This window comes from Erpetoichthys calabaricus, chromosome 3 (assembly GCF_900747795.2).
Source record: "Erpetoichthys calabaricus chromosome 3, fErpCal1.3, whole genome shotgun sequence".
Classification (NCBI taxonomy): Eukaryota; Metazoa; Chordata; class Cladistia; order Polypteriformes; family Polypteridae; genus Erpetoichthys; species Erpetoichthys calabaricus.
In genome coordinates this window covers 174544573-174572483 of record NC_041396.2, presented here as the reverse complement: position 1 = coordinate 174572483, position 27911 = coordinate 174544573, and the positions used below count along the sequence as shown (strand labels likewise).

Sequence of the window (27911 nt, the reverse complement as noted above, 5' to 3'; positions counted from 1 at the left end):
TATTTTTCAGACACTTTATTATACTGTTCATTATAATCAGTTTTTCAGATATGCTCTGATGCTGTTAAGTAGAAATTGTTTTGCAGTGTTTCATCAGGGAAAAAGTGTAAGCTCTTATATCAAAGAAATTCAGGACACTGAAATTCTGCCTAGGAGATATCATTTCAGCACCAAAAATGTTTTCTTATTAACTTAAAGCAGACAGGCAAATGCATTTAATCAGATTATAGTGTAAGTTAAAAGAGTATAAGATGCACATACAGAGCTGCTTTACTTTAGAGGCAGTGGATTTGTCATCTAGCATGGAAGAGATGGGGAGGTTGTTGATGGGTGATGCACTCAGTCAGTGCAGCCTGACTTGACATCAGAAAGATTAGTTGTGGCTATAATTCAAAAGCATACATGCTGCAGGGCTGCACTGTATACATTGTGAAATTTGTACTGCAGAGCACAATTTTAAAAGAAAGATTAAATTCATTTTGTTTGCTTTTTAACAATTCTCTACAAATGAGTATGTAAAATTTCTCCAAATGCAGATTACAATACACTACTCAAATATGCCATACGAAGAAATTCATGCAGGATATAAAATCAAAAGTCTTAAGAGTCATATGTGGCTCATCAGATCTCCTACTCTTTGTGCATCATAGTTGCAGTTTATTTTTACAAATACTATAGCTAACTGTTGAGTCTGTCTTTGTTTATGTTCTGCCAACCTGGTTTGGAAATCCTAATGTCAGCAACAAAAACAGAATAAGTTAAATTGTAAAATGGAGCAGTAATATATCAAGGTCTCAACATTCAAATCTCACAGACCTGTTTAATAAGCAAGTATTACAGAGAGCAGAGTGTATTCACTCAGACAGGACCCACCCAGTACATTCTCTGTTTAAGTTGTTGCCATCAGGTCATGAGTTCAAGGTTCCGGGGATAAAAAGGAACTGGTTCAAATACTCCTTCATCCCAACTGCTAATAACCATATAAATAAGTTCAACTTTACTTCCATAGACTTGAATCATGGGATGAACAGTAATCATTTGCTTCAATCATTAGTCAAGTCTTAATGCTGGTTTAATATTTATTGGTGATATTTATGATCTAATTATATACTGGTAGAATTATGCTTACTGTTATATTTTATTGTACTAAGTTTATCTTTCGTGGCTATGTTCTTTGTCATGTGTTTTTAATTTTATGTTCATGGTCTCTCTGTAAAATCTGCTGACAAAATGAATTTCCCTCTTGGGACAATAAAATAGAATTGAATTCATAGTTGAATTTTCCAGTCTCCTATGCTACCTGGATCATAAAGCAGTCTTTTTTTAATTTTGTTGCTGGTGCTGAAGTTGCCACTGCTAATTAGTGGTAGTGTTTCATTTTAGATTTGGGGAAATGCACCTTACTTGTCTGGTTGGTTTCTATGTGACATATTACGTATTCATGTAACAGTTGTGGATTTTATCCAGATTATTCCAGGCAGCCAATTTGTCTGTAGTGCACTGAATTTCACTTTCCTTGAAAGTCTCCCCAGCCTGCTTTCTGTACAAGAGATTTTCTTTGGCTGGCCTTCTACCTTGAAGTTTTCACTGGTTGTCTTGTAGTGGCGCCATAGCCTATACTGTTAGAATTGAATGTATGCATGGTAGAAAATAGGAACCTACCCTAGGTAGTCATTCTGCCAGTCCATTGGAAAGCACATGTGAGTGAACACAGCCATACTTGCTTATACTGGACCACTTTAGTATTTAGTGTTTAGTATTTGCATATATGTGTCATAGTTTTAGTAAGAAACAAGTACTACATAATTAAAATTGTAATTTATATTTATAATTAAACCTCAAGAACTTGGAATGTCTAGCAGGTACACAGGAGAAAAAAAAAAACAGAAAACACCTGTATAAATATAGTAAATGTATATTTTAACAGTAAAAAAGCTGTAGTGCAGTAATGAATAAAAATGATTAAAACCTTTAAGTCAAGGTCACTTTATTGTCCTCAGCAACAGTGTACAGGTATATTGTGTGATGAGACAGCGTATCTCCATGAGCCCCAGTGCAACCAATACAACAAGGTGCAAGCTGCAGCAGAAACAATACAATAAATAGACAATATACAGTAAAACAAAATAAATAGACAATACAGCTACAGAATAGTATAGTGTGAAAGGGATTTGAGTCTTCCAGAATTGGGTAAAATTGCACGACAGGTAAAATATTGTAGAATGGCAATTTGCATCATTGAACCGCATTGAGTGTGTGATAAGTATAAGATTATCAAAGCACATAACAGGACAAAAATATGCCTGCTGTAACAGTAAATAGAAGATGAAGTGCAGGTGCTGCTGAAAAAGTCCAGCTGTAATATGATAAGTATGTAAAGCATAAAATGAGGTAGTATACTGAAATGACATTAGTTGGATAGAAACTAGACATTTATGTGAGTTCAGAATTCTGATGGCCTGTGGTTTGAAACTGTTACTTAGTCTTACAGAAATAGAGTGGAAAATTTGATACTGTATTCCAGAGTCCATGTAACAGGTGGGAATGGTCTTTCATAATGTTATACTGGCTCTGTTATAGCAGCAGGTCTGGTAAATGGCTTTCAAAGGAAGTAGTGCTGCACTGGTAACCACCTCAGCTTCTCTCACTATCCACTGTAGTGTGTTGCAGTCTGAAACATTACAGTTTTAGTACTAGACAGTGATTCAGCTAGACAGCAGACTTTCAACGATACTCCTTTAGAATGTGATGAGAATTGGTGGGGGGGGGGGGCTTGCTCTTTTCAGTCTTCACAAAAAGTACAGGCACTGCCTAGCTCTCTTGGCTGTGGAAGCAGAGTTGAGGGACCAAGAAAGGTCATCTGTGATGTGGACTTACAGGTACTTGGTGTTTTTGATCCTCTCAACAACAGCACCATTGATGGTGAGAGGTGGGTGAGCAGTGCTGGGTTTCCTGAAGTCTATTATAATCTGTTTTGTCTTTTCAACATTAAGAGAGAGATTGTTACACTTACTCGAGGCAGCCACTTTTGCCACCTCCTCAGTGTATACTGAGACATTATTGTTCTTAATGAGACCCACCACTGTCATGTCATCTTCAAACGTGATGATTTAGTTTGAAGTGAACTATGCTGAGCAGTCATGTGTCACCAGTGTAAAAAGAAAAAGGGTTAAGGACGCAGCCCTGTGGTGCTCCCGTGCTCAGTGTGATGGCTCTGGAAGTGTTTGTCCAGATGCGAACTGACTGAGGCCTTTCCATCAGGAAGTCTAAAACGCAGTTTGTGTATATGTGTATTTACATTCAAGCAGTGTTTAACTGCCATCATCAAAAAATTCAATGTGTGAGAATTTATATTTTTGTTAGACAAATGGCGAAAACTTATTTTTTAATTAAGCTTTGTTTCAGTTACAGAAGAAATTAAACAATATAATGAGCATTTTATTTTCATTAATGTTATACATATTACAGACAAATATTTTCTCTACATATTGTATTAATTAAAGCAGTGTATTTTAAGTGAATTTTATATATTTTACTATTTTTATGGTCACTGAATAATAACCATATAGAATTTCATTTTGGTTAATAAAAAAATGAACAGTTAACACCTTTGGTCTACAGTTTAATTATAAAAATACCAAAGTTAACAGTTTAATATAGAATATAAGGCTTCTCTGCATCTGGTTATGCAGGAGCTTAGTGTAAAAGTTGTTTTTTTTTGTTTTTTTTTTAAAGAGATTAAAAAAAAAAAAAAAGGACTCTATTGGAATCCGCTGATCCAATAACATGTTATTGGTGATCTATATTGGTCATAAAAAAAAAAAAAAAAACCTGATTGGAGCATCCCCAATTATAATGATGCTGTGGTCTTTTAAGTGTGCACTGACTAAAGAATGGCTGGGGAAGCATCTGCCAAATATGCTGGACCAATTATTTGGGCCAAAAATGTGATCTGAGCTTTGAGGTAACAGAGCTAACCACTGCTCCACTGTGCCTCAAACAACAAAAATGCAGACGGAACAAATACCACCAACAAAATACATCAAATGACAAACTACCAATAGGTTCATAAAATATAGATCATTGTGCTGACAGAATCCTAATCTTTGGGAACATGTTGATACGTAGAGGGAGTGGGCACTGGCTTCTTCCATTATGTAAAATCGAGACTTTGGATGCAGCTGGTAAGTCTTTTTTTGTTTACCACATATCTGTGTAGATGCTTCACATTTTTTTTCTTGCATCAAGGAAAAAGAAACGTTTTATAACCAAAATAAATCTATTATTATTATTTAATGGGGTCTCATTCTGACACAAAGAGATGGAGGGAGGAGGGCTCCTTAAGGCTTATTTTTAGGTAGTAGCTAGGCATGCATATGGCTAGTTATGGGTGCAATTTATTCATACCATGCTATATCTGGTAGTAGTACTTATTATGTTAAGCTAATGTACACCTCAAATGAAAATACTGACATGTTTTTCTTTTAACGCATGCCGATCTGGTTGTGAAATCATGCATATGTGTGAAGCAGATCTGCAACGAGCTTGCAGTAGGCATGTCTGATAGTTCTGCACATTGCTTGTAAACCTCTGTGATGTCACGCTGGCCATGCAAAGCATGGGGCTCTGAGGAAAAAAGATTCTCGTCTAATCTGTCTGCAAGGAGAATTTCCAGGAAAATATTGAGTGAACAAGGTCACTGACAAACACAGCATACTCACTGCAAAAACTCCTTTACCAAATTTTCTGATCAATTTTACTAACAGCATTGCCACAACATAGTTGATTCTGAAAAATAAATAACAGTTAAATGTGTAAGTCCATCATTTTTTTCACAATGTAGCAGGACAATCTGAATTAAACACTATTAAATGTTACATGCATCGTATATCATTTTCAATAACCTTTATCATTTCCGCACTGTGCTAAAGTCCCAATAATGAAAGACGCACTATATACTTACTGTGTGTGTGTGTGTGTGTGTGTGTGTGTGTGTGTGTGTGTGTGTGTGTGTGTGTGTGTGCGCGTGTGTGTGTGTGTGTGTGAATAAAATTCTTTAAAATGTTTTTTTAATAGTTTTAATTTATGTATTTATGATTCTGCACATACAGTGCATCCGGAAAGTATTCACAACGCATCACTTTTTCCACATTTTGTTATGTTACAGCCTTATTCCAAAATGGATTAAATTCATTTTTTTCCTCAGAATTCTACACACAACACCCCATAATGACAACGTGAAAAAAGTTTACTTGAGGTTTTTGCAAATTTATTAAAAATAAAAAAACTGAGAAATCACATGTACATAAGTATTCACAGCCTTTGCTCAATAATTTGTCAACGCACTTTTGGCAGCAATTACAGCCTCAAGTCTTTTTGAATATGATGCCACAAGCTTGGCACACCTATCCTTGGCCAGTTTCACCCATTCCTCTTTTCAGCACCTCTCAAGCTCCATCAGGTTGGATGGGAAGCGTCGGTGCACAGCCATTTTAAGATCTCTCCAGAGATGTTCAGTCGGATTCAAGTCTGGGCTCTGGCTGGGCCACTCAAGGACATTCACAGAGTTGTCCTGAAGCCACTCCTTTGATATCTTGGCTGTGTGCTTAGGGTCATTGTCCTGCTGAAAGATGAACCATCGCCCCAGTCTAAGGTCAAGAGTGCTCTGGAGCAGGTTTTCATCCAGGATGTCTCTGTACATTGCTGCAGTCATCTTTCCCTTTATCCTGACTAGTCTCCCAGTTCCTGCCGCTGAAAAACATCCCCACAGCATGATGCTGCCACCACCATGCTTCACTGTAGGGATGGTGCCAGATTTCCTCCAAACATGACGCCTGGCATTCACACCAGAGAGTTCAATCTTTGTCTCATCAGACCAGAGAATTTTCCTTCTCATGGTCTGCGAGTCCTTCAGGTGCCTTTTGGGAAACTCCAGGCGGGCTGCCATGTGCCTTTTACTAAGGAGAGGCTTCCGTCTGGCCACTCTACCATACAGGCCTGATTGGTGGATTGCTGCAGAGATGGTTGTCCTTCTGGAAGGTTCTTCTCTCTCCACAGAGGACCTTTGGAGCTCTGACAGAGTGACCATCGGGTTCTTGGTCACCTCCCTGACTAAGGCCCTTCTCCCCTGATCGCTCAGTTTAGATGGCCGGCCAGCTCTAGGAAGAGTCCTGGTGGTTTCGAACTTCTTCCACTTATGGATGATGGAGGCCACTGTGCTCATTGGAACCTTCAAAGCAGCAGAAATTTTTCTGTAACCTTCCCCAGATTTGTGCCTCGAGACAATCCTGTCTCGGAGGACAATTCCTTTGACTTCATGCTTGGTTTGTGCTCTGACACAAACTGTCAACTGTGGGACCTTATATAGACAGGTGTGTGCCTTTCCAAATCATATCCAATCATTTACATTTACATCATTTAGCAGACGCTCTTATCCAGAGCGACTTACAACAGTGCTTAGTAGTCTACGACTGTTCTTCAGTCTTCAATCAACTGAATTTACCACAGGTGGACTCCAATTAAGCTGCAGAAACATCTCAAGGATGACCAGGGGAAACAGGATGCACCTGAGTTCAATTTTGAGCTTCATGGCAAAGGCTGTGAATACTTATGTACATGTGCTTTCTCAGTTTTTTTATTTTTAATAAATTTGCAAAAACCTCAAGTAAACTTTTTTCACGTTGTCATTATGGGGTGTTGTGTGTAGAATTCTGAGGAAAAAAATGAATTTAATCCATTTTAGAATAAGGCTGTAACATAACAAAATGTGGAAAAAGTGATGCGCTGTGAATATTTTCCGGATGCACTGTACATACATTTTTGTGTCTGTAGTAGTCTGTATGTTTCACGCGATATTTATTTTCTAACATTAACCACCATACTATGTCAGTTTGACCTGCTCACTAGGTTAAGTTAGTACTCAGGTTTGCTATCCTTTGCCATCCCCAAGATGCCTAACTGTAAAGGTTTATTGTCTTAGTGCACACTTCCTTAGTGCTAAGCCAAATGGCGTGTATTTACATTAACAATACTAAGACTACATCATCCTGTGCTGAATGTTCAATATAACTGACCGATAGTATTTTATTCAGTAACAGTAATGGCACAATATACTGTCATTGCATTGTTGGTGGAATTCTATACAAAATGTTAAAATTTAAAACCTCTTTGAAACAATTTTATATATAATGCCTCAAAGTATAAGAGGACAATATCATTGTTAATTTTTAAGCCTTATCTGCATTTTACTAGAAGCTACATTTATCAATTTAAAATATGTGCATTAAATGGGAAATCCTGCACTATGTGTAAAGAACTGCTGTTGGTTTCTTGTTTTAAAGCTGTCAAGCGGTTAATGAAGGAAGCTGCTGAGCTCAGGGACCCAACTGAACATTATCATGCTCAACCATTGGAGGTAAGAAATTTCTTTGCCATCCTTGATATGACAGGATGCAAAATAGTACAAAAACATGAAGTAATCTAAAGACTTTTATGTCACAGTGCTGTGATTTGCTCCACCAGTTTTGTGAAAGACCAGTTGTGATAATAGAAAAGATATTGCTACAATGATATCTATGGTAAATATAAAGCTACAAGTGGTTTTCCCATGCTTTTATAACTAGAGTACTAATATATCTGCTTAATTCTTATTTCATCCATGTACATATTTGGTCAAGAAGAGCTATGTTAGTATATGGTATAACTAGGCCATGGTAACTATTCTGCTCAGTCTTAACAGTTGTTGTTAAGAAATAGATCACAGGAAAAAAAAACATCAGGAGTGTGCATTAATGAAGATATTTCTGCAAGTTAGTTTAGGATGAAATGGAACAGAATTGGTAAAGAATGAGTAAACATTTGTAGTAAGAGTCTATTCTGTCTTCTGTTTACTGATGTAGTTTTGACATTAAATCACTTTCTCAAGCACATCAATAACATCAGGACTTTTAAAGGCCAGAACACGTTTCAAAAGATCAAAGTGTTGGAATGAGCAGAGGCAAACAAATTGTTTAAGTTGTTAAAATATTTGACAATGAACCATCAAACCTGTCTCCAGTTTTATTAAAAAAAGGTTTTAGTAGTATGAACAAAAATGTAATTTGCTTCTTTTTTTTTTTTGGGTCACAATGGTGTGTTTTTGCCTTATTGCAAACTGTGAGGTTTATGCTTAGGATAAAAAAACAAAAATGTTTTTCAAACTGAAACATGAGTTCATATTTGTGACCTTTTATCACGTTTTCCTCTTTAGTGTTTGCATCAACAATATTTTGCACAGTTCCCTTGGCAACAGTAGTAAGGAGTTAAATCTAGGTCATTCTGTCAAGATCTACAGCTAAGTTACAAAGATGTGGTAACAGTTCACTACATATTGTATCTAGCTTATCAATACTTAACCTGGCTCTTGGCTTAGGCAAAGTTCTCATCAATGTTCACTTCTAGTCCATCTATATTTGTGTGTTATGTTGTTGTTGGTTTTCTTTTCTTAATGACCACCCCTCCGACCCCCAAAAACCGGCATGTACAACACTGCTTACTAATTGAGGGTTGTAGAACTAAAGCAAGATCAATCAAATTCATTTAAGCACTTAAAAAGGAAGCCATTGGTTATGGTTGCCTGAAAAAAAACCTTAAGAGTCCGACCACATACCATACAATAGTATGTTGAAAATATGTAATGTGTATACCTGGATTACTTAAAAACTCTCCACAGGTGATAGCTTAGCCTTGTAGAATGATTTTTGTATCCATTTTTCCTCAGGTTCCCTGTCCTCTTTGGATGTGGCCTAAAGGTAGTATTCAATTAACTGCTGAAGAATATTTACACAAAAGGGTCGTATGGATAAAGCAGTTCTATAATATAATAACTGACTTATACAGCTGTAGGTAACCACCACTTATAGTGCTCAATTATATTGTCAGTAGGATCCTGCTGTAGGTGAAATAGTGAACTAGCATCCTAATAAGCTTATTTTCAGTAATGAAAAATACAGTATATCCATTTCAGGGACCATTCACACACACACACACACACACACACACACACACACACACACACACACACACACACAGAGGATTTTAGTCACAGTCTCAAGTTGCTAGTTAACCTACCACACATGGTTTGGCACATAGGAGGTAAACTGAAGTACCCAGACAAAAACCCAAGTTGATATAGAGAGAAGTGCTGTTATCAGACATCTATATATAAATATATATGACTGAGACAGATTTAGTTCAAATGCCTACTGTGAAGACACAGGGTGTACCTGCCACAAACAGGAAGAGACACCAGTTCCATCCAACAAAAAGCCCGTTATTCAGGGAAAAGAACCCAGACCCAGAGCATTCTCCAAGGACTGATACCAACAGTCACAAGCTCTATAATGAACACTGTCCCTTTCCTTTAGACTCTTGCAGCCTCCTTCCTTCTCCACACCTCTTAGGCGAGCTTTGTCCTTGCTCCTGATTCTGGCCACCAAATGAGGTGAGGCTGCTCCTTATATTCTGCATCTCAGTAGTACTTCTGGTGTTGCGTCCTCATAACCCGGGACTACTTTCCGGTTAAGGTTGGAATCCTACACACAAGGGTTCAACAATCCCTGCTGTACTCCCTGGCTGTCCCTATGGAATCCAACAGGGCTATAGCGAATTCCAACTCCCAATATGCCCTGCTGGAATCTGTGGAGTCATGGCAACCCAGGGAGGCTTCCAACTAACAGTTTGGGGGAGGCAGTGTTCTTCATAAGCTACCTCCCCTATATTCCACTCAGGAGGTGTCCCGGCTGGGAAAGAATGCCAGCCGCCTCTTACGCTATGTTTTAACACATTCAGTTTTGTAGATTCTGTATCCATGTCATGTTGTGTACACTTTATGCACATAAACACACTCTCTCTCCTTAAACAAGATTTACAAGTACCCCAGGTACATGAAATTTGTTTAAAGGTGAGTTAATATATCTGCAAAGAAGGTATTTCCTAGTGGATAAAGTGAAGGAAGAACCTGTTAATAAACTGTAAACAAAATCAAGCCTCCCTAATGATAGGCAAATGTATCTGTGTTGATGGAAAAAGTGTAGCTTAGCGTACTGCTGTCTCTGTTTCTTTTGACATAGCCAAAGTTATAAAAAAAAAGTTCAAGTTTTGTTTGCATTGTACTGTAAAAAAAGTATTTATGGAACTACTGAGATGAATGTGATGCTACATTTACAGTCTGCCAGATGCGTGTGAAACAAACTTCTTTTCTATAGATAGATAAATAGATAGATAGAACTTCATTTTAATATAAATTCTTTTACCACCCGAGTAAACAGACTACATTTATGAGTGTAGCCTTTAAGAAAGTCGATTAGGCATCTTCAAAAATGTAAGGTTCTGCCTGAGGAAAAGGTTACCAGAGGTTCTTGGACTGGCTTAAAAATATAAATGACGATGGAAGGTGTAAGATTTTTTTTTTTGGCAGAGATAACCACAAGTAAAGGATGCATTTTAAAAAATGTCTATTAATGTAATAGAACAACAGGTCTGTGTCTGTCTGTTTATTGTATGTTTATGTGTATGTTTGTAGCCATAATATTTTTGTATATATTGTTTGCAGTAGCTTTATTGTATGGTGTACTTCAGATGTATGTCATTTTGTGACCTTGTGTTTCTCCATCAAAACTATACTGCTTGTAATTACTGTGTTGCATTCTAGTTTTCTGGGTGAAACTGAGCTTTATAAGTATACATTTAGGCAGTTTGTGGAGAGTGCTTTTAAATTTCCTTTTTAATTTGAGAGAGACATTTCTTTTTGTGTGCAGTATTATTACTGTGTCAAACAGTGGATCACCTTATTTTCCATTTGGTCATTTTTAAGATTATAAAAAAGTACCAAGCTTTGCATGTACTTACCACTTTTAATCATAATTTTGTGTCTGCGTTTCATATGATGAATGAGCTCCTTTTGAGTTAAATTCAGCTTTTATCCTTGGCTTTGCTGAAAGACTTAAAGGAATTCAAAGTTTAAAACATTAACACGCTGTCGTGCATGAAATGCTGTGTGACTTAATTGTGTCCTGAAGAACCATCCAAAATGAAAAGTCTGTTGAATAAATTTCAAAGACTTTTTAATGTTCTGATTTTAAAGGTCTTCTGTTTACAGGATAATCTCTTTGAATGGCACTTTACAGTCAGAGGTCCTCCAGATTCAGATTTTGATGGTGGCATTTATCATGGGAGAATAGTCTTGCCTCCAGAGTACCCGATGAAACCTCCCAGTATTATTCTGCTCACAGTAAGACTTTTAATCTTTTATTCAGCGTTTTCTCAGAATGTCTAAACCTGTTGAGCTCTCATACCTGTAAGCTATATTTGTTAGATAGATAGATCCTTTATTAATCCCAAGGAGAAATTCACATTGTTTGTCCTGAACTAAGGATTATTTTAATAATTCTATGTCTCTGCTTGTTTAATTACCTTTTTCTGGGTTCACTAAGGTTAGACGATTAACTAAATTGGAAAAATGTCAGTATTCTGCAGAAAAATTTCTAAAGGCTCAGTGATGATGATGGGAAAAATCTCTGGAGCACTGAATGTATATTTACCTTTTTGAGATAAAACTGAGCTGTGTAAATATTTACTGCACTAAAAACAGTTTTGTTAAGGATTAAGGAAATATGTATTTCAGGTCAGTTTAAAATATGCAGAATTATATTATTAGAAGCTTGACAGAGCCCCTGCGTAACCATTAACCATGATCACAGATGCATAGTTGCCAAATGCTTGCCAAATTAGTCACATAATGAATTAAAAAGGGGAAATGGTCATCAATTTCATATCTAGCTACTACATATACAGTTGGTCTTTAGCCATTAAACACTTAAATCGTACAGTAGATTTTGAAAAGGCTAATTGTTTTAATTTTTACTCACTCTTTCCATTTTTGAGGTGTACAGCCTTACTGTAAGCCATAGAGAGAAGTCATTGACACACCAATTAGTCTTTATTTAAAGAAGCACCATTCATAGTGATGTAGTGATTAGCAATGCTACAAGAAAATAAGTTTGAATTCTAAGGTAGGTTAATTTTTTGCATGTCTGTTTGGGTTTTCTGTGGGTACTCTAGTTTTCTATCAACTGGCATCCTATCCAGGGTTGGTTTCTGCCTTGTACCCAGCGCTGAACAAGACAGGGCTTGACCTTAAACTGGATTAAGAGGGTTTGTTACTAGATGGAAGGGTAATTTATAATCTGCATCTCTATACTGCCATTACCACAGCCACTTTTTATTGGTGTTCAATAGAATTGTTTTAAAGAAATATATATATGTAAATATATGTATGTGTATATGTATGTATATATGTACAGTGGTGTGAAAAACTATTTGCCCCCTTCCTGATTTCTTATTCTTTTGCATATTTGTCACACAAAATGTTTCTGATCATCAAACACATTTAACCATTAGTCAAATATAACACAAGTAAACACAAAATGCAGTTTGTAAATGGTGGTTTTTATTATTTAGGGAGAAAAAAAAATCCAAACCTACATGGCCCTGTGTGAAAAAGTAATTGCCCCCTGAACCTAATAACTGGTTGGGCCACCCTTAGCAGCAATAACTGCAATCAAGCGTTTGCGATAACTTGCAATGAGTCTTTTACAGCGCTCTGGAGGAATTTTGGCCCACTCATCTTTGCAAAATTGTTGTAATTCAGCTTTATTTGAGGGTTTTCTAGCATGAACCGCCTTTTAAGGTCATGCCATAGCATCTCAATTGGATTCAGGTCAGGACTTTGACTAGGCCACTCCAAAGTCTTCATTTTGTTTTTCTTCAGCCATTCAGAGGTGGATTTGCTGGTGTGTTTTGGGTCATTGTCCTGTTGCAGCACCCAAGATCGCTTCAGCTTGAGTTGACGAACAGATGGCCGGACATTCTCCTTCAGGATTTTTTGGTAGACAGTAGAATTCATGGTTCCATCTATCACAGCAAGCCTTCCAGGTCCTGAAGCAGCAAAACAACCCCAGACCATCACACTACCACCACCATATTTTACTGTTGGTATGATGTTCTTTTTCTGAAATGCTGTGTTCCTTTTACGCCAGATGTAACGGGACATTTGCCTTCCAAAAGTTGAACTTTTGACTCATCAGTCCACAAGGTATTTTCCCAAAAGTCTTGGCAATCATTGAGATGTTTCTTAGCAAAATTGAGACGAGCCCTAATGTTCTTTTTGCTTAACAGTGGTTTGCGTCTTGGAAATCTGCCATGCAGGCCGTTTTTTGCCCAGTCTCTTTCTTATGGTGGAGTCGTGAACACTGACCTTAATTGAGGCAAGTGAGGCCTGCAGTTCTTTAGACGTTGTCCTGGGGTCTTTTGTGACCGCTCGGTTGAGTCGTCTCTGCGCTCTTGGGGTAATTTTGGTCGGCCGGCCACTCCTGGGAAGGTTCACCACTGTTCCATGTTTTTGCCATTTGTGGATAATGGCTCTCACTGTGGTTCGCTGGAGTCCCAAAGCTTTAGAAATGGCTTTATAACCTTTACCAGACTGATAGATCTCAATTACTTCTGTTCTCATTTGTTCCTGAATTTCTTTGGATCTTGGCATGATGTCTAGCTTTTGAGGTGCTTTTGGTCTACTTCTCTGTGTCAGGCAGCTCCTATTTAAGTGATTTCTTGATTGAAACAGGTGTGGCAGTAATCAGGCCTGGGGGTGGCTACGGAAATTGAACTCAGGTGTGATACACCACAGTTAGGTTATTTTTTAACAAGGGGGCAATTACTTTTTCACACAGGGCCATGTAGGTTTGGATTTTTTTTCTCCCTAAATAATAAATACCATCATTTAAAAACTGCATTTTGTGTTTACTTGTGTTATATTTGACTAATGGTTAAATGTGTTTGATGATCAGAAACATTTTGTGTGACAAACATGCAAAAGAATAAGAAATCAGGAAGGGGGCAAATAGTTTTTCACACCACTGTATATGTATATATGAAATAATTCATAAAGAGTTAACAATAAGGTAAGAAATGCATTTATTTAATAAAATGTTTTTCTCTTGTAAAAAATCTTTGAGGGGAAGATTTTCTGTTTTGTGTTTTTACAAGCAACCGGAATAAATTAAATCTTGTACATAGAGGGGGTGGATCTTGTAAGAGACATAAAATACAAGCTGTGACAGGAAAACTAACCCTTAATAATACTTTGTCCAAATACTGAAAAAGTGAAGTTCAAGACTCCATGAAAGAATACAATAGCCTTCTATTGTCTGACTATGGTTAGTTTGAAAAGAACACTCTGTCAAAACGTACTATGCAATTTTTTTTCTTCTTCAGCATACAATAGAAAGGAAACACTAGAGCTTCATTGGAGCAAACCTACAGCATTTTGCTCTTTTGCTTTTCAGGCAGAGTTATGGCTGAGTTATTCTAGTTCATGTTCAGGTCAAACACTAATAGGTTCTGATTCCTGGCTGAAAATGTTGTTGTGTATTAACAGACTATTTTGGTAGTATTAATTTTACTTCATCTTAAAGCAATGTTCTTTAATGTTGGTTGTTATTCTTTTCAGCCAAATGGACGGTTTGAAGTTGGAAAAAAAATCTGCCTAAGCATCTCTGGACATCACCCTGAAACCTGGCAGCCTTCTTGGAGTAGTATGTACAGTATATGCATCTAGATATTCAGATAGTTGGTTACATAAAAATGAAAGATGATTTTCATTTGTAAGTACACTAGAAATGTTTTAGAATCTCAGTCATTTCTGGACTAGTAAATGTTGCCCAAAATTTTTGTTGCCTTCAGTAGACATACAGAATGTGTCAGTACAGCTATCTTTGTTGTAAATCACACTTTCTTCAGCTTTATTGTTGCTTAGAGCAGTGTTTCCCAACCTTGGTCCTGGGGGCACACTGTGGCTGCAGGTTTTTGATACAACCAGCTTCTGTTTTTAATTGGACTCCTGGGCTAATTAAGTGATTTGTTATTTCCCAAGTTCTGTGTTTACAGAACAATATAGAAATTATAAACTAAGTTTGGTAAAAAAAAATATATATATATATTAAAATGTACCAAGCAGTTATATGGGAATCCATTATTTACTAATTAGTGGGTCTGATGCTAAAGTAGTTGCAGCCTTTGATTATTCAGTGTTGTTTGCCTGCGTGTCTGCTCTGCTCATTTTTAATTGTCATTAATAAGATACAACAAAGGGGAAAAACTGCATAGAGAAAGGGCAAAATATAATGAAGTCAACAAAAGAGAGTTAAGCATTTAAATCTATAGCAAAAGCAGAAATGTTTCTAAATGTCTTTATAAATGAAAAAATAATGCTGCTGTGCGTTTCTGAATGTCGAATAAAAGGAAAAAAAAATACCAGCTAATTAAATGAGATCAGTGTGTTATCAGGTGTTGTCACTGATTAGGAATCTGGTTGGAACAAAAACCTGCAGCCGCAATGTGTCCCCAGGACTGAGGTTGGGAAACACTGACTTAGAACAACTAGGTAGTGGAGTAATCTACAACGCATTATTGTGATGAGACAAAAATATTTCTGTTATTGACACAGAGAACCTGAGACAAATCATTTGTTGAAAGGTTGGGCAAGTATGAAAATTACACCTTGCACGTTGTTTCTGGACTTAGCGAGAATCAGTATAATGATCATGTCTACATTTGTTAGAACATGTTTTTATTGTATACTTATAATGGATTAATAAAATCCAGGTAACTTTACATTGCCATATTTATGCTATGTTAGTTCTGCTTTTGTGTTAACTTACTAGACCGTGAATGTTGTAATAATTTAATTGCATTCATTGTGGAAATGTGCTAAATTCCATGGGGGATACAAAAGTTATTGCTGTTCCAAAGCAAAAAAGGAGCAAATTGTGGTCAGTCCTGCACTAAAAGTGTAATATGAATTCAACAAGAACAAGAAGATGACTACTTTATGCACTGTAGAAGTTTATTTTGAGTCTGAGTTTGATGATGCTTGTATCTTGAAGTACAATATTTTAGTCTGGTAGTGACATGAATTCTTTCCTATGATGATATCTTACAGATGGTTTGAAAAGGATAAAAGGTTAATTTTATTGTTGTTTCTTTTCTTCTCTATCCTTTTAGCATAATTTGCTCTATGTGGGGCGGCACGGTGGCGCAGTGGGTAGCACTGCTGCCTTGCAGTTAGGAGACCCGGGTCCTCCCTGCGTGGAGGTTGCATGTTCTCCCTGTGTCTGCATGGGTTTCCTCCGGGCGCTCCGGTTTCCTCCCACAGTCCAAAGACATGCAGGTTAGGTGGATTGGCAATTCTAAATTGGCCCTAGTGTGTGCTTGGTGTGTGGGTGTGTTTGTGCGTGTCCTGCGGTGGGTTGGCACCCTGCCCAGGATTGGTTCCTGCCTTGTGCCCTGTGTTGGCTGGGATTGGCTCCAGCAGACCCCCGTGACCCTGTGTTCGGATTCAGCAGGTTGGAAAATGGATGGATGGATGCTCTATGTGTGCATCCAATTTTCCTGTTTTCCCAGAACTATCATCTAAAGTCCCTTTCACAATTATTGGCACTCGTGGTAAAGATGAGGAAAAAAAGTTATAAAATTAATCTTTTGGTGAATTACCTTAATCTCTCTCTGGGAAAAAAATCCAGAAATCAAATCTTCAACTATAAAGTAAATTTATTCTGAGAAAAAAAATCCTCAAGAAGTAATTATGTACCATGATAACTGGCACCCTAGCATTTAATAATTTGTGCAACCTCCATTTGACATCATTGGAGCTTCTCCTATACAGCTTAAAAGTTCAGAGAATATGGAGCAGGGAATCTGAGACCATTCCTCTTTCTAGAATCTTTCCAGACCATTTAGGGTTCTAGGTTCTTTCTTGTGCAGTCTCCTTTTCAACTCACCCTAAAGGTTTTCATTAGGGTTTAAGTCAGGTGCCTGAGTCTATGGTACCATGGTACCATGTTCCCTAACAAGGATCCCAGGACCTTTAAAGGAAAAACAGCCCCACAATATCACAGAACATCCTCCATAGTTGACAGTAGGGGATGTTCAGTATACCCTTCTTTCTTTTTATGTCAAACCCTCCGTCAGTATTTGTTGCCCAAAAGCTCAATTTTTGTTTTGTCTGAATAAAAGTTCCAGGATTGTTTAGCAAACTAAGCATTAAATAGCTGGAAAGGCATGCCTTCCTTATACACTGTGTGCACAATTATTAGGAAAATTGTATTTTTGGGATTCATTTTAATATGAAACAAATACAGTGCCATCAGTCAATCCAAAATGTTAATAAACCTGAAACCTGAATGTTATGCAAAGGAAATGTGGCTGTGAACATTATTAGGGAAGTACACGTGTGTACACAATTATTAGGCAACTATTAGTAGTGTGCAGAATTATTATGCAACTAAATCAGAAACTTACATTTTCCCGATCTCCCTTGTTTATTTTCATCTGTTAAAGTGAGAATAATAAACCAACAACACATAATTTCCAAATAAACATTTCTGGCATGAAAAAAAAAAATCAGTGACCAATATAGCCACCCTTCTTTTCAATAACAGCAATAAGCCTTCCATTCATAGAATCTGTTAGTTTAGATTGTTCATAATGGCAAACAGTTCTATCTTCATTCTGTCTTCCAGTACTACCTCCAGCAGATTGAGAGTGTGTCCCATAACTGAGCTGGCCTTCTTAATCATCTTCTTGATTCAGTGGGCCTGTCTTGAAGTAATGTTGCCAGCTGAGCAAACTACAGTGTAGAAAATCTCACTGGCTGTCACAGTTATAGAACATATTACACACATTAAAGAAATGTTGTGCCCAAGAAAAAATGAGTCGGCTCTCTCCTTTCTTATACAGTTCCTCTATGTTACTGGACCAGTCAAGACTAGCCAGTGCTCCACCTTCTTATCAACTCTCTGAATAGTGACTGGGTGTAGAGGCTGTTTGGTGCAGTGAAAATCATTAACCAATTCCTTGGTATGTTAATGTTGAGTTGCAGACAATTCTTTTTGTTCCTATACTCTGTTTCATCCCCCTTATCAATATATCTTATCAGTGCAGAATCATTAGAGAATTTCTGCAAGAGACATAACCTGGTGTTATGTTTATAGTGGAAAGTGTATAAAGGTGACAGGGTTGTTCCTTGTGTTGCTCACATCTACATCACAGATACCTCACAAACTGCACTCTGCTCAACAGAAAGTCCATTACTCATTAGGCTCATCCACCTCCATATCCCTGAGCTTACTCCTTTACAGGGATGGCTGGAAAAATCAAGAATATTAGCCTTCATGTTTGTAAGCTCTCTCCAAATGGGAATAAGCCTTATGAAACAGATAGATAAACAAACTACATCTTCCACTCAAATATTTGTCTGGTAGGCAAACTGCAGTGAGAATAGGCATTCTTTCACAAGATGACTCCTATAGTCCAGGACCAGCCCCTCGAACACCTTTATGATTAGGGCCGCTGGTCTGTAGTCATTATGAGTACATAATAATAGTACACATAGTTATTTATTTAGCAATTAAGGTTTTGTTTTCTAATATTTTGATCCTTTAGCTACATAATGTATTTCATTGTGTTTTTATTAGCTCATTGGCTCAGTTTTAAGATTCATTATCTTTTATTTGTTTTCATTTTGTTGCATTTCTGATTCAGTACTAACATTCCTCGATCTGATTCATGCTTTTAGTGAGTGAACAGCAGAAAAGTCTGTTCTGCAAATTTTATAGAAAAGCTTTATGCAAAATCAGGCCTTTACAGTAAGTTACATAATGGTATGGGTTGCTGTTTCATGTGTTTTGTAATATAATTTTTTTCCCTCCATTTCAGTAAGGACAGCACTAATAGCTATAATCGGATTCATGCCAACCAGAGGAGAAGGGGCAATAGGATCTCTTGATTACACTCCAGAAGAAAGGAAAATGCTTGCCAAAAAGTAAGATCAGCCAAAAGGTCTGAAACAATAGTAGCTTTTCCATCTGCATTCACAATTAACATCTTATTCATTTCCACATGATTCTGTCAAAGCATGTAGACATGCATTGTGTTTTTTGTTTGTGAGATGTTTAGAAATTGTTTACTGCCATGCATATCTCTCTGCAGATACATTTTCAAAATGTATCAGAAATATAAGAGAGAGTAATCAGGAAGAACTATCCATCTAATAACAGCATGGTCAACAGGATTTATAACAGAAATTATTTTTTATTTCTTACAAAGAATCATAAACATGCATATAATCATTATAATTTTAATAAACATACGAGTTTTTATATGTAAGAAAAATTTAACATTAGCCTAAGCAAGCCTATAATTAGAGCTTTAACATCTGAACAACTAATGGTTCACCACAAGAGGCACATCTTCATTCATCTGTCCATTTACCAAACCAATTTTATGGTCATGGGTGGTAAACACTTGTCCTGGTATTGTTCATTCCCCAGGAATTTAGGTAGACTTTAGGTAATTCAGATAGCAGCGGGGTGTTATTTAGGATCTTAAAGGGTTGAATGGACCTTTTAGAATAAAAGGACTAATAAGATTTTAGGGATGCATAGGGCTACCAGGGGGAGCTCTGCAATTATGGAGTTTTACATAGCCAGACCCACCTCTGCAAGTGATTTACATTTACTTGCTTAGCAGTCGCTTTTATTAAAAGTGACTTGCATAATTAAGTGACTCAACATAAATTAAGTAAACATGAGTCTGGGGGACAAGTTTACAAAATTGTTCAACACAAGTGAAAAGCTAGTTAACCTTCCTTGGTTACAAAACCTAACAGCCAGCATCAGTTAGACATAAATTAACCAAATGAGTCTTCAAATGCTTCTTAAACACATTGAAATAGTCAGAAGATTTCAAATTCAGGTGGACAGCTCGTTCCACCACTTAGGAGCTTCAAATGAAAAGAGTCTGGATTGACATTTGATGTCACACAGAGGCTGCATAACCAAATGCTGTTCATTAGCACAACTAAGTGGGCAAGAAGGAGCACAGGACCTCACAGGTGTCTACACATGTGCACACACAGGTCAAATTCAAATAGAACAAACTCAGTTTTAATGACATCCTCATTTTAATGAATTTGTTCTTTGGTCCCAGCCAATTTCCTATAGAGCTAATGTTAAAAAAACCACAGTTTAGCAAATTTTGTTTTATCTTCAAAATTCATTACTACATAGTCATTTTTCATAAGAAAGTAGCAAAATGCATGTGTTTCTTTTGTACTTAGACCAAAAATTGCAATTCAGTAGTGCCACTGAAGAGAAAATTAGATTGGACATTTATGTTACATGATTTACTCGACCGTTGTCACACTGTTAAAGCGGAGTGGATCTCAAGAAAGATTACTGCAGATCAGAAGCATTGTGGGCGTATCTAGGGGAAGGATAATTGTCAATCAAGTTTGACTTCAGCTATACTTAAAAGCTCTGGAGGTTTGTCACCTGAAGAATCTCACTTATTTTCGGATTTCTCAAGGTATAGTTTGACTTTGCTCAACACATTGATCAGATTGAGGAATCATCTTTGTCTTGCTTTTCATATCTACTTATTTTTAGTCATTTCTAATATCTTCACAAAATTTGAATCATAATTCTTTATTTATAGCCTTTGTTTACTTGAAAAAAATCTGAAATATGTTACAAAATTGGTTTCCTTATTTTTAACATAAAGCAGGTGTACAAAATCTCATTGACCTAGGTCAAAACGTTTTTGATTTATCGTGTTTACACACACACAGACAGACATAATTTCAAAAATGGTATTTTCAAATTCTGGAAGATCTAAAATGTCAAGATTCATCAAAATCTTGAGGTCGAATTTTTTCACGATTCCTATACTTTCTGTATACTGTGTATATGAGAAAGTAAAAAATGGTGACTGACAAAAGAACAGATGGCATTCAGAGAGAGCTGGTTAAACTATTAGGCATCGTCACCCGAGGTGCACTGTTTCCGATAGTTAAAGGGCACGTGCTCCAGACACACATTTTTATGTAATTCAAGTGGCGCTCACTCCACAAAGTCCATGTTATTTATTTATTTATTTATCTATTTGTTTGTTTGTTTATTTATTTAACTGAAGGAGCACATTCTCTGGAGAACAAGGGGGACCCCTCGTTGTGTACCTATAAATATACTGTACTGTATATGTGCTGACTGACTGATTACTCTGTAGACAAGCATCAAGGATTTGAACTTAATAGGTGCTGCTACAGCAAGCCAATGTAGTTATCTGAAAAGAGGAGTGACATATGCCTTCCTCGTCTGGTTGAATACCAGATGTGCTAATGCATTCTGAATCATCTTGCCAATTTCCATTTTGATCCAGAAGTGCTTATGGGTTGAGGGTTATGATATTTACCTGCTGCAGTTCAAGTAATTTTGGGGTAGGGAGTGGTGTCGGAGGCAAGGGCTCAATTTGTAGGAGTAAAAGAAAATAGGTCTGTTTACTCTGGTAAATTAAGCGCACTGATCACCCCATTTTAGATCGGGGTTCAAATGCATTGTTGTCAGACCAAAATGAGGAATAGATAGATAACTAACTATCAAAATAAATCATTATTTTCCTTGTTTATTTAGTATAGTGTGTCACTCCTTATGATATTCCTTTTATGCGTGCTTGTTTTTTGCATAACAAACAGTCCTTTGTTATACTGATGTATCGTTTTTAATGTTGTTAGGGTTCAGAGGCAACTCAAAAGCATTCCCTATTATGCACAACTTACACTTGTCAGTTGCAGAATGGTAATGCCTATTCTGGTGACTAGCAAAAACAAAAGACTCTTTCAGTGAGTAGCTAGTTGTGCCAACCCAGGTAACATATCATCTTTTTATCATTTTTTTTTTAAATTTTACTATTCCATGGATACAGTAAGTTATTCCTTTTAAATCAGTATTGATGCATTTTTAGAATGTTACTATATTGTTGATTGTCTTAGTGAAAATCATTTTACTGTCGTCCTTCAGTGATACATTCCTTCTGAAATAAAAATATGATGGATTGGATATAAAAATACAGATATAAACGTGTTTTTCAGGTTATTGTTCTAGTCAAAGTGCAAACGTCTTTTCCATTTTGCACTTATTTTTCCATCCAATGGCATTCATGTTCTCAGATACTCATTCTGACTTAATTATGTAAGAGTAATATTATCACTCATATGGTGTTTTTAATGGAGTTAACCGTGGACTTTTTTAAGAAATGGTTTTCGTCCTTTCAAAAATGGAGCACTATTTGTATAAAATTTATATAAATTAACTTTTGTATGTGATTATTTCATTTTTTCATAATTGCCATTTTATTTCATTTTTGCCACAAACAGTGTTCTGTACTTTTGGACTGCTTATTTTGTTTAAGAACTGGTAGTACCTCTGATTAAGATGAGTTAAAAAAAATGGTATGAATAAATAGCATAGATAACTATGGTTTATGTCCAAAATGGGAAACTAGAGCTCTTATTTCAACATGCCATCCCTTCAGTTTTAAACCAGTATTCTAATTTGGTTTTTCAATACAAATATTTTACAGACAGTCAACTATTGCCAGTGACAAAAAGAGCAGCCATATTGCATCCTTGGGATGCATGCAGAATGAATTGTTGAAACTATTAGAGTATAATTAGATTAGGAAAAGAATTAAAGGAGCAGCCATCTGCCAGTTTCTTTTAAGTTATCTGAGGATTTAACAGAAGTATACAAAAATGTGTATTCATCCTTTGGACTTGTTAGGTTTCTTTTAAGAAACTTTTATTTTTCCCACTTTTGGATAAAACACCTATGCAAAGTTTGTCTTTGTCTTTTCTAGCAAGCAGTGTGCATTCTTACTGCATTTTTTCATTATACTAGTAATATATTAGTTATATGAGATTGATTCAGTACCTTTGTTCAGACACCAAAGCACTTTGCTACTGTTCATTGGAGACTCTACTTGTACATCTATTGGTAAATGAATCTCTGATCTTTCAGATCCCAAGACTATTGCTGTGAGTCATGTGGTATCCCTATGAAGGCTGCCTTGCTTCCACTAACCTCAAACAGTCTCCCCAGTGAATATGACAGGAAAGACAAGGAGTTGGCAAAACAGATCAGCTTCAAGGTACAAATTTAGCATGTTTTCATTTTGTTACACCACTTGTTGTACTAATATAAAACGTGCATTTAACATTTCATTACATTAGTGTCAATCAGTAGCCATTTGTATTGATGCAGAGACTATGCAGAAAACTTTTATTAAAATAAAAAAAAATGTTTTGATTTGAAAGGCAGAGTCCAGTACCTCCAGTAAATCTAACGAAATGCAGGTGTTGCCAACTATAGCAAGTCCAGACTCCACAGGAGAGACACCACCTACAACAGAAAACCAGGCAGCAATGTCTGTTTCAGAACAGGTAAGAAAATTTAATTGAGACAAACCTCATTTTTCTTGCTTGGAGGAGTGTTTCCAAATCTTAATTTTTAATTTCCCAACACATTAAATATCTAGAATTAGTGAAGCGCTACATCATTGCGTATCTGTGAAAGGACTTAATTAAAGGTGTTTCCCTTACTGAAAACAACATTAGAGACCCATCGTGATGGAATTTTTCACCCAGCTTGGGAATAACCTGTACTTTTCTTTATATTAACTACCTTAATTATGTTAATCAAATATATCTGAGAAATTCCACCATTTTCATCAATATCATCATCCTCATCATTGTCCGTTTCAATGTCAAATAGCAAAACACAGTACAGTAATCCCTCGCTATATCGCGCTTCGCCTTTCGCGGCTTCACTCCATCGCGGATTTTACATGTAAGCATATTTAAATATATATCGCGGATTTTTCGCTGCTTCGCAGGTTTCTGCGGACAATGGGTCTTTTAATTTCTGGTACATGCTTCCTCAGTTGGTTTGCCCAGTTGATTTCATACAAGGGACGCTATTGGCAGATGGCTGAGAAGCTACCCAACTTACTTTTCTTTCTCTCTCTCTTGCGCTGACTATCTGTGATCCTGACGTAGGGGGTGTGAGCAGGGGGGCTGTTCGCACACCTAGACGATACGGACGCTCGTCTAAAAATGCTGAAAGATTATCTTCACGTTGCTACCTTCTGTGTGCAGCTTTTAAGTATGCTGCACGGTGCTTCGCATACTTAAAAGCTCAAAGGGCACGTATTGATTTTTTTATCTGTCTCTCTCTATCTCTATCTCTCTCTAACTCTCTCTCTCTCTCTCTCTGCTCCTGACGGAGGGGGTGTGAGCTGCCGCCTTCAACAGCTTTGTGCCGCGGTGCTTCGCATACTTACAAGCCAAACAGCCCTATTGATTTGTTTGCTCCTTTGAAGAGGAAGATATGTTTGCATTCTTTTAATTGTGAGACTGAACTGTCATCTCTGTCTTGTCATGGAGCACAGTTTAAACTTTTGAAAAAGAGACAAATGTTTGTTTGCAGTGTTTGAATAACGTTCCTGTCTCTCTACAACCTCCTGTGTTTCTGCGCAAATCTGTGACCCAAGCATGACAATATAAAAATAACCATATAAACATATGGTTTCTACTTCGCGGATTTTCTTATTTCGCGGGTGGCTCTGGAACGCAACCCCCGCGATGGAGGAGGGATTACTGTATCTGTTTACATACTTTAGGTGTAAAAATAGAATTCAGTAAAGGCATTACATGATTGAAACTATAATTTCTATAGTCAGAAAAAAGTACAACGTAAGCTTACCCATGTTAATCTGTTTTCTGTCCTACAGACATCACTTACTGTATCTTCTTGCTGCTCTTTAATAAAGTATTTACATCAATCACTGTTAATCTTTTTTTTTACATTGAAAGCCTTTTAAAAATACTCATTTCAGTTTAATATATAGTATTTTTCACTGAAGACAGATACAGAGATCAGTAACCTTTGTTAAAGTATAAAAAGAACTCATTCTAATGAAACACCTAGCCTTTAGAAATGTGGGAGACAAACACAACCACATTTTAACAGCATTCCTAGGTGAAAATATACTGAGTTTCCATGGTTTATTCACATAAACAAAGTTGTAATTTAGGTGACCTATGACAGTTTGCAATCCTACGACTATTATTGTTGTATAATGATATGATGTTTTTTTCTGATGCAGTGTCTGCCACTGCTAATAATGCCAACACCTTTTTTGTGCATTCTTCACTTAGAGTAAAAGTTTGATTAAGATATCCATAATAGCTAAGATTTAAGCAATATGATCCAGTGCTACAGCAGAATATCAAGGAAGAAAATGGGATCAGTAGCAAATAATAAATGCTAGGCTGAAAATAGAACAGGAGTTATGATACTGTTTTTGGGGGGGAATCTGCTTGCAATGTAAAAATCACTGCTGATGCAGAGTGTCAGGTTTTCGATAACACAGAAATTGTCTGAGTTATCATTTGCTACATTACACTTTACTGCTAAGTGACATTACACATTGCAGCTTTGTGGTGGCCAGCACAGAGCTTTAATCTAGAATATGATTCTGTTATTTTTTTCATGGTAAAATAGACCCATGGAAGTTTTGGCAAGAATTTTTTGAGCTGAGCTTCCTTGCTGCTTGTATAATGGTAGAGAATGACATTTTTTATGTAACTCTCAAAAGATAACTGGGTACACAGTAGTTAAGACAGATTTACCTCTGACTGTCACTGAAAGGATTTGTGATCAGCGTTTACTTTAAATAAGTACATGGAATTATTGCACCCAAAATTCAGATTCAGGTTTTAATTATGACAAGACAATCATAGTTTGCATATTTTGTTTATATTGTCTTTAATATTCATTTTGTCTGCATTCTGTCTCAGAAATCTCAAGTGATATCATGTGGACATAGTAGAATGAAATTCGAACTTGCAAAAGTACAGTACAAAAAAAGAATAAAGTATACTTAACATAAAATGCAATATATAATACAGTTATATGCAGTATATATGTATTTGCAAGCAAGTGAGCCTCTCCATGATACAGCTTTCTAATCTCATGGACAGCCCCCACCTGCTAAGGAAGCCAATCGAGTTCATGCTTGTTGCTTAGTGTTTTTTCAAATGTGATTAATATTTGAAATATATACTTGTTTAAAGGTCAGACCTGGCTTTTAGATCGCTCTGCTTTTATTGATTAAAAGTAATGAATTTTGTGATGAAGATCATTCATATTTTAACCCATAGATGTATATAATCACTATTTATATTTCTAGTTATTATTGCAAATATTACGAATATTGCTTATTTAGATTATTTATCCCAAAATGGCATTTTAAAATTCCTAGTTCAGTTGATTGTGTGGTGTTTAAAATAATTATAAATATTTTGTAATATAAGCACAATACTTACTTGTAAGCCTTGTTCTTATTAGTGCTGAAGACACTCTAGGCTTAAGAACATTTTTAAGTAATGTCTTCAAGCATGCGATTAGCCCATCTGATTATACATTTAGCTTGGATCAGGATAGGGACTTAATGAGGAATTTTTGAGTATGTTTCATTTACCAAGCCATAGCAATGAATTGCAGGCAGGTCATAAGAGTTAGATGAGGTGTAATTACATTGCAGGCTACGCACAAGATGTTATGTTTCAACTAGGGATTTTGTCCTGGCTCAAATTTGTTTTTGTTTATGTTTATTTATTCTTTTGTTGTGTTTCTAATATTATTTTTCATGTTATATATTGTATTATTTTATTTTTCTTTGTTGTGTTTTTTCCTATGTTGTTTTTTTTTCTGTGTTGTCACCACATAATGCAGCTGGGGGATTGGACCATCTGCATAAAAGGAGTTTAAGTGTTGCATGGATTTCCTGGCTTTTGACCTTTTGGTTTTGTGTTTGGTACTGTTCTCTGATTAAGTGTTTGGTTCATCTTTTAGGCAAAATCTATATTTGCCTTTGTTTTTGTTCAGTCTCTTTAATTTTTAATTATTAAAGAAACTTTGCTTTGTTTGTCCTGTTAAAGAAGGTTTACTGTTTCTCTGTCATCCTTATTGTGAACATTTTAATTCTTGTTATTTAAAACCCTAAGCCCCATTTTTGGTCCTGTGTAGGCTGGAAAACTGTCTTTTAACTTTAGGGCTGCACTGTTTGGGGTGAGGCCTGTTCCGATCTATAAAGAAGTCAGGTTTGACTTTTTTGTGTTGGTTTTTTGAAGCCAGCTCACATTTCTGGGCTTTGTGGTGGTAGAAACCCAAAAGAGAGACCCACATTATTGTTGCCAATACACCTAGAACTATTTTCATTACAACAGTTGCTAAATCTCACTCATATAATGGGATATACAGTATGTCATGGCCCTTTTTTTGTTTTCTAAAGCACCTTTTCTGCAGATATTAGGATGGGAACACTCCTCCAGTTCTTATACTTTTTCATTTTTTCATAATTAATATTTAACCGGTCACTTTACGGCATCACCAGTAAAGATTAATCTAAATAATCAGCCTTTTTGTCATGGATTGCAGTTCATCTATAATTAAATTTAAGTCCTACTTTATTACTCTGTAAAAGTGAGCATCTTCATGGCCCGTGTTTTGTTTAGATTCTGTATTGATATTTTTTTAGAAAGTCTTTTTTTATTATAACAGCAAAGTTATAATTTTAGTACTTAACTACATTAAAAAATATAATTGCAATTTTAGTACTTAATTACATTCAAAAAATATTTATTTATTTATTTTGCAGCTAATTTCTAGCATATCACACTTTGAAAAGGTAATCCAAAGCATTATTAATTTATTTGAAGGTGTAAACACTACTCTGAACGTTCATATAAAGAAAAAATGACTCAATACTAGTTCTTAAGGCATATACAAGTTTAATGATACAGTACATATTTTTTCCAGTTATTCTAATGTCTCGATTCAGACTGAATGAACTTACACTTAAACATTGTGCTGGGTCCTGTTGTGTGTTATATTTCCCCTTGGTATTAATAATCTGTA

At 36.3% G+C, this 27911-nt stretch overlaps 1 protein-coding gene across 2 annotated transcripts in view; it reads left to right on the top strand.

The window, feature by feature from the left end:
• The window catches only part of ube2j1 (ubiquitin-conjugating enzyme E2, J1), a 67943-nt gene that overhangs the window by 21537 nt on the left and 18495 nt on the right, over positions 1-27911 (top strand). The window contains exons 2-7 of one of the 2 annotated variants that reach the window (XM_028797541.2): positions 7341-7414; positions 11138-11269; positions 14546-14630; positions 18811-18916; positions 22950-23079; positions 23246-23371. In XM_028797541.2, the coding sequence (XP_028653374.1) occupies positions 7341-7414; positions 11138-11269; positions 14546-14630; positions 18811-18916; positions 22950-23079; positions 23246-23371 (653 nt within the window). The remainder of the gene's footprint in view (positions 1-7340; positions 7415-11137; positions 11270-14545; positions 14631-18810; positions 18917-22949; positions 23080-23245; positions 23372-27911) is intronic. The other variant, XM_051924810.1, reaches the window with a different exon arrangement.